Source organism: Oryza brachyantha, chromosome 10 (genome assembly GCF_000231095.2).
Source record: "Oryza brachyantha chromosome 10, ObraRS2, whole genome shotgun sequence".
Taxonomy (NCBI): Eukaryota; Viridiplantae; Streptophyta; class Magnoliopsida; order Poales; family Poaceae; genus Oryza; species Oryza brachyantha.
In genome coordinates, this window is record NC_023172.2 from 11576020 (window position 1) to 11590958 (window position 14939).

The 14939-nt window shown below is 39.4% G+C and overlaps 1 protein-coding gene across 1 annotated transcript; it reads right to left on the reverse strand.

The window, feature by feature from the left end:
• Nucleotides 1-4562: 4562 nt before the first annotated feature.
• LOC102714130 (cyclin-dependent kinase inhibitor 4) lies at nucleotides 4563-8031 on the reverse strand. The gene is made up of 3 exons (XM_015841731.2): nucleotides 7529-8031; nucleotides 5186-5389; nucleotides 4563-5045 (listed from the first exon to the last, which is right to left on the reverse strand). Exons 1-3 carry the CDS (start codon nucleotides 7867-7869, stop codon nucleotides 4979-4981), a joined length of 612 nt encoding a protein of 203 aa, XP_015697217.2. The 5' UTR covers nucleotides 7870-8031; the 3' UTR covers nucleotides 4563-4978.
• Between the last annotated feature and the right edge of the window lie 6908 nt (nucleotides 8032-14939).

Genomic DNA, 14939 nt, shown 5'->3' on the forward strand with positions numbered 1-14939 from the left:
CTACTACAGTGTGAATCTTGGCCCATTGGTTAGGTTTCTGAATAGGGCCCATGGGCCTTGGGCCTCTCCCTTGCCTCCGACGAACAGCAAACCTATGCAGGTATATTTTCTCCATTCACGAACCAATGTGCTAGCTTAGCTAGGCCACCTGTTAAAAGATTTAAGCAAAAAAAAAATTTCTGATATACGATTTTCTCTGATTTTTATTTTATCTACGTGATAGCTTTCAGGAAAATTATTCTGATAAATAAGAACGATGAGGTAGCTAGATAGCATGCTTTATAATATATGGATTTTACATGAAACAATTTTATTCTTTTTTTTAAAGGAAACAATTCAATTTCTGACACTTCTCTTTGAGACGTTCAGAGTAAATATTTGACGGGTTGTCATTCGAAACCTTGTAGATTTGTCATTGTGATCTCTTTTTCACCATTTCGGTATGCAGCTTGGAACTGCATTGCTTCAGTAAGAGAATTTTTTTCACTAATAAAAGGACACCATAATCATTCTTGCTCTTCTCCATTCCCGGTCCTCAAGGAGGATCGGATGGATTTTCTCATTCTTCCATGCCCAAAGCAAAAATCACAGCATGTGTGATGATTGGTCTAAGCGCACACTGCATCAAGCACTGCAAAAACTTTCAGGATAAGCAGACAGTGCAGCAAATGAGACAATCAATGGTAGTACTGGGCTACTGGCTGTATATCAGGCTAGTAGTGCTCTCCCCACTCACCATGGTTCTTCTTTTGCCCCTAAAAGGATAATTAAAAATGATAATAAGAAGAAGATATTGTCTTTTTAAATTAGCAAGATAAACAAAAACTGGAGACACTTTCAATGTGCCATGTAAATGCAGTGCAAGCAAGTGTATGGCGTCTCTTGATTGCACACATGCACACACCAGGTGAAGATGACCGTTGATTTCAATGGCAGTCAGTGCATGATCCCCCTAGACCTGCAGGAGCAGCTGCATCTTTCCATCAGACTTTGCCCTATGTACATGTAGTGTAGGATCAGTGGTAGGCTGGTTGCTCTGTCGTCTTATCTTTGCCGAAAAGAGCTGGATGTAGTTTCATGAACATACATTGACAAGCTGATGAAAAAGGAGAATCCAGCAGATGTTTAGGTTAGGTCTTTCACTTCAGAATCTCTCTGAAATGAGTTAGGAGTATGAACTTCTTGGTTCTTCGGTGCAAGTGCAAGCAGAAGCTATGCTTTTGTGTTGCCATGGACCTCATGATTATCAACACCTTGTTTATGGTTGTAAATTTGGCAAATGACATTAACTGTGGGAAGGTAAGTAGTATTTGATGATATTTTTTTCAGATATTAATTCCAGCAGTTGTTACTATTAAGGTTTCTTCAAGAAAAGAAATCAGGTATTCTGACTGGTTTTTCTCCTGCTAGTGTTTAATGTACCCAGTACCATTTCCTGTCTGGGACTCAGGGTATCTTGCTTCTTGAATGCAAGAGAAGGCTTGAGGATCTTACAGTTCGTATAGGTGTCATCAATGAAAGTCTCTATTAAATATTCATGACTTTTTACTCTTTATAAAAGCTAAATGTTTCCTAACAATAAAGTAAGAAAAAGTTTAGCTGGTTCTGGTGATCTGCACCATCAGATTCAGAAATTGAACCACATAATCATTAAGTTCTACTTAGGAAATGGATAGTAACCCTTTTTTTTTTGGCAAGGATAGGAAACAAAAATCAAGCCATAAGTATTGTGTTTTTTAATATTTTCATCTACTGACTAAAATGTAAATAAAAAAGAACATAAAGAAACAAATAAGAGTTAGAGAGTGGTTTGAGGATGGCTTCAGTTAAGTTGTAGTAATAGTAGTTAACTGTATCCAGAAACATGGATTAATTCTTGTATTAACTGCAGTGTCCATTGCAGTATGGAACTGCACCAATCAAATCTCAGTTCCATTGAAAGCCATAGTAATTACTATAAAATTATGTGACACCTGACCAAGTGGTCAGATGAAATCATCCTCTAGTTAAGTGCCAAAGTGATTGGGGGGACCTCTCCATAGGTAGTATGTTTGTTCTAAATGCTGCCCAGTCTGCTGCTTCTGAAGACGGCACAGAGCTCATGTTAAATTCGTCCGTAGTATGGCTTCCAAACCTCTGATGAAGACTGGCCAAGTACTATCCAAGAAGTTATTACCCTCACAGCTTTCAAAGGAGAGGATCACCATTCAGGACACCCTAAACCTTTTCGTCACTGTGCGAAAGTCACCACACATCTGTGCTTGATGCAGTCCTCCAAACAGTAACGACAACAAAAATATTCAGGATTCTCTGATGATTTTACAAATCGCTTTGTTTATGACTATGTGATATGTGAGCAATTTTACCATTCTTGAGAAGGTACCAGGAGATACCACTGTTTTCTATATAAAGTTTGGTACTTTCTAGTATCTAAATTTAAGGTACCAAGAGATACCAAATTTTATATAAAAAACAGTGGTGTCTCTTCAAGGAGGGGAAAAATGCTCGTGGTATGTACATGTGAAGCCAGAAGTTGTACTTCCTTCGTCTGAAAAACAAATCGCTGTTTATGTTTGAAATGCTTATCAAGAAAAGACTAACTTGAGCAGTCTACGAGAACAAAATGGCAAATTTGGGTGCTTCAAGATTTATGTAGTCTTGATTAGTATTACCTGCTGGAGAAAATCCAGATAATTTGTACCACTTATACAGATTAGACACGGCATAGTGCTGGAATAATTGTTCTCCATATCACAGCAGCAAGGATGCCTGTGCACCTCTCTTTCATAGCCCTAGAAACACATGAAGTTTTGAGTACTTTGGCAATCATAAGGCCAACTGGACTTGCAAGAAGGAAGTACACATATTGGGGCTTTTAAGATGTACACACAAGTGTATGATAGGGAATCCCCAGCTCTTACCTACACTTTTTTAGCTCCCCCTTGTCTTTTGCAGTTCTTGATGCATGAAAAGGATTCCTTCAAATTTGTCTTGTCAACAAGAATCCACCAACTGCTGTTTCTGACCCCAAATTACTGATTACTCAGCATTGGAAGAGCTGCAGTAAACATTTTTGCAAACTCGATATTACATCTGATGCTCCAACCTGAGAAGAGTGGAGCTGTCAGATTCATCCTGGCCAAGAATTTGTACTAACATGTTTGCACAGGTAAATTCATGTTATGGAACAAATTTCATAAAAAATAACATTATATATCATATTTTAATGATATGCGACAACAAAATTAATGAGCAGAATTGTGGGTATTAGACCGGCAATTAAAATCGTCTTTTGCTGGTCGGGGTACTTGTACTCGTACTTGAAGAGATACTGCCAAAGAATTTACTAGGCTCCATATTAAATGATTAGCCCCACAACATATACCTTGTCTTGAGCTTTGACATTGTCAAAGTAGAACAGTTTGATGTATGAATTGTCTCATCACCAGATTTGTTATAACATGCAGTGCGATTCTAATGAATTTGGAGTAATGTTCCAAGTGAAGAACTGTTTGAGATAAGATAACAGCAGAACACTGTATTGTATCTATCAGACTACTTTCAGAAGATACCTGACACACCATATTGGCATATTATATGAAACAAATGGGAGGAACTTTTGATTTTCTTTTTCCTACAGACACAAAGCTCTTTTGCAGATAAAACAATTGAGCCTACTAAGACAACGCAATAAATATCATGGTGTTTTCAGATAGAGATAAAAAAATTATGATGAGAAAGTAAAAAAACCAGCATACTAGCTTTCACTACCTTCAGATGTAAAAAATATGCAGACCAGATATGCATGTTACTGAAGATTCTGACATTCAGGTTCTCAACTCAGAACAAGAAGAGCAGAGAACAACACACAGGACAATGCAAACAAGTAGGCAAACCTTAATCAAGCCACAGTGTGCAGTTCAAGAAGTTGAGTCCAATTTTACTTATATTTTACTTGAACAAAAAGTGTGATCTAATGGAAAATCAAAAAGTACTGTGGTTCAACTCAAAAAGAAAGCCCAGGAAGGTTAGTGAAAAGGTGAAAGGCCACTGGTCAGGCCAGGCACCAAAAAGGACTGTGGTGAAAGGATAAACTGTGAAAAGGCACCTCTTTTACCACTACCAGTTACCACCAGCTGAGTAAAAAAAAGGATGACAATTGACAAATGTGCCCTGTGCAAGTGCAACATGCCCAAATGGCCCATCACAGTCAAAAGCATTGGCAGCTTACACAGTAAAAGGATCACCCACTAAGCTGAGAAGAGAGCACCACATTGCACAAAGGTAGGTAAGCATGCACCAACACACACATTCACCAGATGGAAGAGAATTCCAAGCAGAATCCCAGACTCACATGAAGCATTGCAGCAACCTGGGGGAGAGGAGGAGCATGAGCAAATTGCACACAGATATGCAAAGCATGGTAGCAATAATGGCACAGGCAGTATACTGGGGTCTGATGAAGATGCCACTCCCTATCAAGAGAGGGGCAGAGCACAGGTCAAGGCCACAAGTTTTCAAGCATTGCAACCAGCTTTTCAGATGGACAACAACAGCAGAAGTATAGACAAAAATTACAGCGCTTCAGGTGCAGTGCAGCATGCACCACCACACACTGCCATGTACCTATATGCAAATGCCACCACCACCACCCACAGAACAAAGTTAAACTCTGATACAATATCTAGCTCTACTTCATTAATCCAACAACTGGTAACAGATGATAAGGCTAGCTAGGCCCTAGAGGAGGGAGGTGGTTCCTTACAGAATGAGCTGTTAAGGGTTACATTGTAGTTGAGGGATTAGGGGTGTAACTCAGCATCAGTTCTGTATGTTACACATTGACCATTGAGTCTACAGGCTAACCCTAAATTTTTACAACAGGATCAAAGCTAACTTGACGGTAAGCGCCTCTGCCACGCTACTGCTGTGGAGGGAGCAGAGAGGTCCATGGTGCCCTTCTTTTCCTGAAAATCTATCAGTCTAGCTTGACCCATTCATACCGACCAGGAAGAGGGCAGTCATTCACAGGATCAAAGTTATACCTGAAGATTACGACAAAGCAGTTAATTGACAGCAACAGTACACCATTATCATATTTCTAAGTTGCAAGGCAATGGACATTGCCACAATGCATCCAGGAATATTTACTGAACATAATTGAGGTGCAAAGCAAAAACCATACTTGTCGATGAAAGCCTGTCGTTGCCGTTGCTCTTCGGCAGCGAAGAACGCTTCCAGCTCCGCGGAGGCTGGAACAATGTTGTGGCGCCCCTGTGTTTGCACCTTGCGATGGGAACTCGAGTGGCTTGGCCTTGTGGTAGATCCAGGGGTGCTAATCGTCTCGGAGTCCCTGATCAAGCTGCAAGGCGTTGTCTCCCTGGTACTCCTGCAAGAAACAAAATCAAAAATTGAAAACAGAACATGCAAAAGAAACATTTTTTTTTGTTTTGCTCTACCAAAAACTAGACGAAAAATGCACTGGTAATATTGAAATAAAATCAGCTTCATCTGTGGTCCTGCAAAATAAATTATGTTCCACATCTGAATATTTAGCTCACATGCCAAAAAAAGGCTAGGAGACAACCAAACACAAGGCCAAGTGAAACAAGAAAATGGTTTGGACTAGGGATCTCCCATCTCTGAATCACATGACTAGCTCAGGTGATCCCCCAGCCATAACTCCATCCGGAGACCCAAGCACCGGCATCCGAAGCTGCTGCTGCTGCATGCAAAAGGTAGGCCGGTCACCAACAGTGGCCCAGCAACCACACCACACGCTGACTCTGCGCAGCAGCTGCCATGGCAAATGCATGGGAGGGCCATATGGCTAGTTTAGCTGCTCACTGTTCAGATCACAACCATCTCCAACTCAGGGTACTATTTGGGCCACGCATGGTGGTTCCAAGGATTACAAACAATAGATATATAGATATCCAACACTGGTTCAAAGACAACAGTCCTTGAGGTTAAAAAAGAGGTGCAACATAAATGTGCTCTTGGACAATGGCACTACCCCAAGTCCTAACACCAAGAACAGCTGCAGCCGTGATCTTGCACCGGAGATGACAACAAAAATGACGCAGCACTCTGCTCATCTCTCTCGCATACGGCACACCATTTGTCCTTTGCAAACAAGTTGCCCCCACCATGGGTACTTGGGTGATGGTGCAACGCATGTAGTTTTCTTCACACAATTCAAGCTACAAATGGAGCTATCCTACCAAACGGCACGCCAGCAAAATAGGGACTTTGACCTGTTTAGGCTGAGGAGGGAGCCCCACCTCCTCCACAAGATAATGCTAGAACCAAGAACTGCAGAAGCAAGTAGTAGTAGTAGTAGCCTCCTAGCTGATCCTAAAATGTTCTTCCATCACCCTAGCTTGAACCAAAGATCACAAATCATCTTCTAGCAGTACTTGTGGGAGGGGAGGACACCACCCCCCCCTTTCACCTCAAACATTTAATGGTGGTGACAATTTGGGGGCATGGCCCAGGAAGATGGTTTTACCAAGGCATGCCATTTCATCGCATTCCAGAACCCAGAGAAGTGACAGGCTAGTAGTGAGGGAAACAGAGCGCACACTCACACATAGCACAGCACAGAGCAAGAATGAGGCCTTGAGTTGGGTGAGAGATGAGAGAGGCGAGGTTGCTTTTGGGAGGATGTTTTGAGAGAAATTTCTTGCAAAAGGTGAGAGCTTTTGATTGGTAAAAGATTGAGGGGGTCCCTACTACACCATCCCCACCATTAGGCCCAAACCTCCTCCCCCAAACAAAAAACAAGGAGGGAAAGGATGCTGCTTTTCCTTTCCACTAAGGAGAAAAGCAAGGAGGCCATGGCCACAGGGAGAAACCCCACTAAGAGGGGGCGCTCAATCAATTTGATCAGTTTCAATTGGTGTTTGGGCACAATAATTTGACTTGAGAAAACTTGAGCACAAGTTGTTTAATCTGCAAATGAAAACAATAACAAATTGGGGGCTTCTTTGAGGCAAAATTGGTCACAAGTAAGTAATTCTTGCAACCATTTGGATTACAAATTGGGAATACCTTTTTTTTTCTATTCAGAAGTTAAATGCGTTCATGGCAAGCTAAAGGCCAACAACTTAGCGAAAGAAAAGGCTGCAGCGGCTACCGGAAACATGAAAGAAGAACAAATTTTAGCAGCAAGAAAGCACAAATTGCATGTCTCAATTAGCAAAGAAAGGTACAAGAATCCCCCCAAGAAAGCATCAGGGCTTTACAACCATGTGATGGGGGAAAAAGATTCTGCCTCCATTTGGATACCTTCGAAACCCAAACAGGCCACAGGAATTCGAGCATGAGCGCCACAATAGCACCGGAAAAAATCCCAAATTTTCGATACGAACCTCACGGAAACATCAATCAACAACTCCGGTACGGCTTAAACCCTGAACCCTAATCACGCGATTTCCGGCAGAAACAATCAATCCAACCAAGAACAAGAATCGCACAAGAAAAAGAATCGCAGAAGAGAAGGGCAAAAAAGAAAGAAAATCCCCACCTTTCCATGGCCTCCAGCTCGAGGACGTTCTCCCCGAAGGACACCTCCGCCTCCTCCGCCGTGGCGGCCGCGACGGCAGCTGCGGCGGAGGAGGCGGCGGCCGCAGCCGCCCTCCTCCTGGCCGGCGGCTCCCTCGGCGGCGGCGGCGGCAGCTTCTCGAGCCTCCGGCTCCTCAGCTCCATGTACTCCCCCGCCGCCTCCGCCCCGACCCCCTCCTGCTTCTGCAGCCTCTGCAGCGCGAGCGCCCGCGCGCGGGTGCGCACCCCGAGCGGCGCGGCGGCGAGCTCCATGACGGCCACCTCGCCGGGCACCACCTTGGCCTTGCGCATGTACTTGCCCATGGTGGTGGGTGGGTGGGTGGGTGGCGCGCCTCCTAGGGTTTGGGCTCCGGGTGCGCTTAGCGATTTCAAACGGGGCGCATTAGCGGCTAAGCCGCCGCGGGGTTAAATGGTAGGGGGAGCCGGGGCCCGTGCACACAGGAAAGAGGCCTTTCCTTTGGGCTGCCTGGTGGTGGAGAGGGGAGGGAGGGAGGGATGGGTGGGTGTTGCTATTTAGAGATGGAGGCTTAGGTAAGAGAGAGAAACACACAAGGGAGGAGAGAGAGAGAGAGATAGGGTTCTTGCTTTTGGATGGATTTCTTTTTTTTTTCTTCTTTTTGGATGGAAAAGAAAAGGGTTGCTTGGATTCATGAATGGAGGGAAGATTGTTTTTTTTCTTCCATTCCTTTTGAAAAGGGATTTTTTTGAGCATGTGGTTAAGGTTAGACTGGTGGTATGTTTTAAGTGAAATTGGTTTACTTGGATGGTGATGATGAATTTTTTGGCTAATTTATTAAATTGTTGCCACAGGTTATGTACTCTAAGATTTTTTCCAGTTACATTGGTAAGATTATATTAAGTTTGTTTCTTAATATTTTTAATTTGCCCTAATAATGGTAGCGATAATTTAGTGAATCATGGCTTTCAATAAAATTCATAATTTTTCTCGGTGGAAAATGTTGGAGTTCACTTACCATGGTCTGGGCCTATATTTTTTTTATGCCTCTGAACATGAAGTTCACTTGTAACTAGTGCAACGTTTTGCATCCTCATTTATACCATGATCTTTAAAAGCAGGAAAAAGAATCATCTACCTATATAAACTTATAATTAAGTTTTGTCTATATACATGTAGGGAAGGTCAATCATCATTCTTCCACATACCATATCTATTAAGCTAATGCCTACACAAGACATATCTCCACTGATATCGTTAATGACTTGGAGCTAATGAATCGGTCCAAAACGTATAAGTATAAGATAGATATCTCTACGGGCAGGCATTGAGCTAACGAGGAGGTGCATTGACGTGAGCCATGCCCACACAAGATACATATCTCTTGAAGCACCACCTATGGCTTCAAGCTAAAAAAAGGTTGCATGGATATGGTAATGGCTGTTGACTCATGAGGTGTGAAATTAGGGCTCCTGCAGCCATCTCAACAATTTATGAGGTAAATACGCCTCTGATTATATATGTAAACTGGTATGGAATTCAATTAGCATAAATTGTATCGATGACTCAATATCTGCTAAAGGAAAGTTTGGTGGAAGGATTTTATGGCATCAAAACTTTGATTTGGCCAAACTTCTATTTCCCCTCAAATCTAAGACCCATGCAACTAACCATCTTCTCTATATTTTGAGGTACTTAAGTTTTCTCAGGCTATTCTAATGAAGACGGAGGTGAAAATTGAATGGAATAACACAATAAGATAACATCTCTCATATTTATGGTATTAACCAGATAATAAATTTTTAGTTGCAAAAATAAGTATGTGTGCTTCTCTTAGTTGAACGTCAAAGTTGAAAAAAATACAAGTGATTCATTTTTAACCGCCATGAAAAGAAAATGAATTACTGTTAAAATGATGTTACTCAAGGTTCTCTACCCCCTAGTTTGGTAGTCATGGTCCAGAAGATCCATCATCCATGCATGTCCTTAGGAATTAATGCATATAAGATATGATGATGGTGATGGTTTGGTAGATGTTGATGATGGAAAGGTATAGCTTTTCTTTCTTCTTTTCTGTTTTGCTATCTTAGAAGGTGGCATTGAAAAGTGGAAGGTTGTGGTGCAGATATCAGATAACTCACCTGATAAAAAAGTGCCAATTCTGCTCACTGTAGGAAAATAACATATGTTATGAGGATGATTGTGTGTTAGCACATAATAATATGGTTTGTTAGCCCTTGACCATCCAACACACTGCCATCCACTGACTGTGATAATATGGACTTTGAATATGAGGATGCAAAGATGATGAAAGGTTGTGTGTACTGCTATATTTGCACTGGAGTTTTCCTTAATTGAAGCTAGCCTGCTTGTGTACTGGAATTTGGGAAACAAAAGTGGCATGACCTGGTACAAAATGGCTATATTAATTACCGTAGTTGCATTGTCCTTTTAGGTCAGTGGCATTAGCGGCTGAGTGGTTTGTACTGTAATTATTATATCGGCATAGTACAGTACGCTCAAACTAATGCCCGAATGTAGAAAAATCATCTTGCATTTCGGCCTATTCTATTCGAAAATTACATAAGTATTATATGTGAAAAAAGTCTCGTTAGTTGTTGTTGTAGCTAAGGCTATCTCAATGCATGTCTTATAGGGATGTCATGCACGTTAAATAGGGTGTCACATTAAAATTACTGACTCGACAGAATCATTGAATGAGAGAGTTTCATAAGATAAGAGAAGTTTCATACTCGGTTATCTAATTTACAGTTTTGGTAACTATGCTATGAAACTATGCATATGCATTGAGAGTGACCTAGTAAGTTGTAGAGTAATAAACAAATTAACAAAAAAAAATTCGGTAATAAAATTCTTACACATGTATCATTTGTTATTTAAAGATAAGGCTGAAAAGCAGACCATGACAAATAAAAACTCAAATAAACTTTTTTTAAAAATAGCTTCGCCGTTCAAAATTAATTTGCCTGTGCCTCATGTAAGCCAACGAGTTTTCGAGGCTTAACCCATTTTTTACCGGATATGTTCACTCAAACAGAAGTAAGTTCATCACGGGGGAAACCGATTGTTCTATCTGCTGCCTCTGTTCCAAGATGTATTCATGGTAAATTTGGTGACTTTTCTAATTAGGTAAAATATGCAACTAGCGAATTAATAATGTTCATGCTAATGAAACAGCCAGGTTAATTAATTGAGGTTGTTAAGCTATTTTTGTTGACGGGGCCGGTGCACACTATCGGAAATGTAGCCACACGAGACCATTCCTACATGGTACATGAGGAAGCTTTATAATTCCATCCATTCTAAGAAAATTTTACTTTTAAATTTTATCGTAAAATATGAAGGATTTTTTTATTTTAGGACATAACTTTACTACACATACATGATTTTTTTAAATATTTTTATTCTTTGACTAACAACCGTTATACTACTTTACTCCTCACATATAAACTTTTATATTATTATATTCCTCCGACTACTATCTTTTGGAACGGAAAAAAAACATGAACATGGTATAAACTACTAACGCACCCTCTTATGTAGCACATAGATAACTTTAGTTATTTGTAAATGAAAATAATTTGTGAACAAAACTTTATATACATGTTCTCAGTGATCCAAAAGCTAAAACTCAAAAATAAACTACGATAAGAAAAACCTCAAAAGCAATTTGAAATTTAAGATTACAAATTTAAATTTTGGTTTGTAAGCATAAACAAAAACAAGATGAAAAGCCTTTCCCTCTAAGTTGTGGACCTGGGTGTGGGAATGATTTGATCATAGCAAGAAAACTTGCATATAACAGCAAATGCAGAAATTATGTTTCAGGCCAGGCTTGAACTGGCCCAATTCGGGGATTATCTTTTCCATAACATGACGATGATGATCCTAAATCTTTAGTAGACCAGCACATTTTGGCCTAGTCAAGCTGTACTTTGAGCTTCCTACAAATGAACTGTACTTTGAGCTCGGGCTGAGCTGGGCTGGGCTGGGCTGGGCTGAGCCGGGCCAGGCCGGACGGGGCCAGGCATGTCATACTCCAACTTGGATTAAAGATGCGACAGCGCCATTTTTGGGACGATATATAAGCAAACTTTCGATCTAGTATACGGCCAGATGTCATGCACATTAGTTAGGTGACACATCAGTATAAAAGTTAATATTTGCATAAAAAAAGAAAATTAGTTTCATGGTGAATATTTGCACATCGATCATCGATGGATGGATAGCAAGAACAATCGATGGGAGAAGCTATAGCTAAGGGTGGGTCTTAAATTGCAAGCATTGATAATTTATTAAGGGGTTGTTTGAGACAAGGGGCTAAAATTGGACCATTATTATAAATAGTAAACGTAGATTATTAATTAAACCCATCTATAATCTTGGACTAATTCGCGAGACGAATCTATTGAGCCTAATTAATCCATGATTAGCCTATGTGATGCTATAGTAAACATCCTCTAATTATGAATTAATTAGACTTAAAAAATTCGTCTCGTGTATTACCACTCATTTATGAAATTAGTTTTTTTATTAGTCTACGTTTAATACTTCAAATTAGTGTCCAAACATCCGATGTGACATAGGGCTAAAAAGTTTAACTCCATCTAAACGAACCGCTGAGATTGCCCTCCTCTGCAACCACACTTGCATTCTGCGCCGGCCTTTGACAAGAAAACCGAACCCGTCTTGATGAATTCAGCTTCACAGCGTCAAACAATGTGGATTCTATACGTCTAGATACTGCCACCGGGCTCACCTAAAGTATACAGTATATTTATTTACGCTGCATCTAATTAATTAGGTGGTCAGATGCTTAATTAATTTTGCATTTGACTCTCGTGTGTGAGAGAGTGCCCAGAAGGCATAATCTTCTCTCTCGCTGGGTCAAACAATGAGAGCCGATCAGTTTAGTAATTAGGACGGGTGCTTGATTAATTAATTTTTTTCTTTTTTACTATAAAGTTTTATGTTTCATGAGGGGTCAACTTGTCTTCACTTGGCACCCAGAGCATGTAGGGTTTATTTCTAGCTTCCCTGTGTTGCTCGTGTTTTGCAGCTCTACTACGGAAACTATTCATCGAGAGATTTGCTTTTGGTCTAACAAAAAAGTATCTCGAGGTACCAAATCATTTACTATAATTTATTTTCGGTCTATCAAAAAGTATCTCGAGATATCAGTACCTCGAGGTACCAAATCATTTACTACTATTGGATCTAGCTGAGTAGGATGTGTACCATTTGATCCGATGATCAGAAAGTATTCGGTACCGCGAGGTACTTTTTATTGGACTAGAGCAAATATCATTCATCGATGCCACGGCAGAGGATTTCACCCTCTTTATATTATGATGAGAAAAGCACAACGATTCAGTTGCACGGTCAGCATAAACGAAACAACTTATTAGCGACTAAAAAATGTAATATGTAATTATAAATTTCTATATATACGTTCTTAGCGATGTAAAATAATTGGTTGAAAAATGGACTAGATGAAAACAACCCAAAATCAACTTCCAAATTTAAGTTCTAAAATTTAAACTTTAGCTTATAAACATAATCGTAAGTGGGGGCCTATTAAAAATTTTACCCCTCCATTCCAGAATATAGTTTTAAAATGTGATGCAGTTACTAAACAAGTTATACAATTAAACAACAGATTCGTTAAAGAGACCGTGGATGTGTAATTGTGGAGTAGCTCGTATGGCTATGTTCTTTTGGCGATGAAAAATAAAAGGTGAAATATTATCTGATTTGTTCATAGCTATTTAATATTATAAATGATGAAATTAATACTAAAATTAAAAGTCTACTCTAAAAGGCACGATGATGAATTTTATATAAATTGTTTTTAGAAAATACCATTTAGCGGTTTAAAAAATATACACGTAAAAACCGAGGAATAATTTGATTTGATGATTTCTAGTGCATTTATTACCATTGGATGACATGGCAAGTAACCTGATGTTTCCACGTCAGAGTCGAGCGGGAGCCGGGGCTAGCATCGGAGATGTGTGTGTGCGTGTGTGCCAAGGCACATGATCACCCGGTGAAGCCAACACCACAAGAACCACATGTACGATCGAGCAGTATCCTAGGGCTCTATTCCTTCGCGGCAGTTGCAACAGCTTATAAGCTTAAATTTTAGAACTTAATTTTATAGTTTTTTTATCATGGTTTTTTTACATATTTCGCTTTTGAATCGCTATGGATATGTATATAAAAGTTTTATCTGTAAATTATTTTTCATTTAAAAAACACGTTTTCGCTTCTTTCTCAAAAAAAGAAACGATGGGAGACCTAGGTACGATAACATAATAGAAGTATTAGTGTACTTATTGCAAAACTTTAATTGTATATGTGATTATAGAGCCAATAGTTTAGAAATGAAGTCTAATCAATTTAAAAATTAACCACCAAAGTGACTACAAAGCACTCCCTCCGTTTTAGACTTTTTAGTTTTGTCTAGGTTCATATGGATGCTAATTAATCTAGTCATATATAAATTATATACATTCGTCAATTGATGAATATAGATAGAGCTAGAAAGTCTTACGATATGAAACGGAGGTAGTATTATTTTAACATCTCTTCTTAATCTATTAAATAATCTAGAAATAATTATATTCTAAAATGAAGGTAGTATTAAGAAGCGGACGTTCTTGACGCAATTTTATTCTCCGTGACACCCGCTCTCAAGACTATACCACGAGACCCCACTTTGTAGTGTAAATGTCCTTGGGCACATTATTGTATATGATAATCATCGTCGCAATGTAGATTAGAAATTACTAACTACATAAGAAAATCCACGTAGACATGTACCATGTTCATGTTTGTCTTGCAATTTCAATTCTAACCGATCTTCGAGGTACATAAGAAAATCACTAGGTGGGTATTTATTGGTCCAACACTCTAATTCTTTTTTATGAGTTGTTCTGGTACTAACAAGTACTTAGGCAATTTCAAACCCTGTGTCAGGCCTGAAAAAAAAATTATCAAAAAACTATGACCAAGGCTGACAATTAGTCCTTGTTTATTTTCTATTTTTTTAAAAAAACATCACATCGAATCTTTAGATACATACATGAAACACTAAAGCATTATGCCATAATGTGATTTAAAAATGGTCAATAAACAATATAATATGTGATTCAAGCATTCAGCCACCTAGCAATAGCAACATTGTGGAACTAGTCCATAACAAATAAATAACAAAAGCTACCCACAAGCATATGGGCTGTCCATAGAGAATAAAATATATGATTTCTCTCATTCTCTTCTCTCCTTCTAATGCTATTTGCTATCCATATATATTGTGAAGGTTACAATATTTAAAGTTTATATATGCAGGTCCTATCTGTATGGACTACTTTTGCCATATACATTGTTGTTG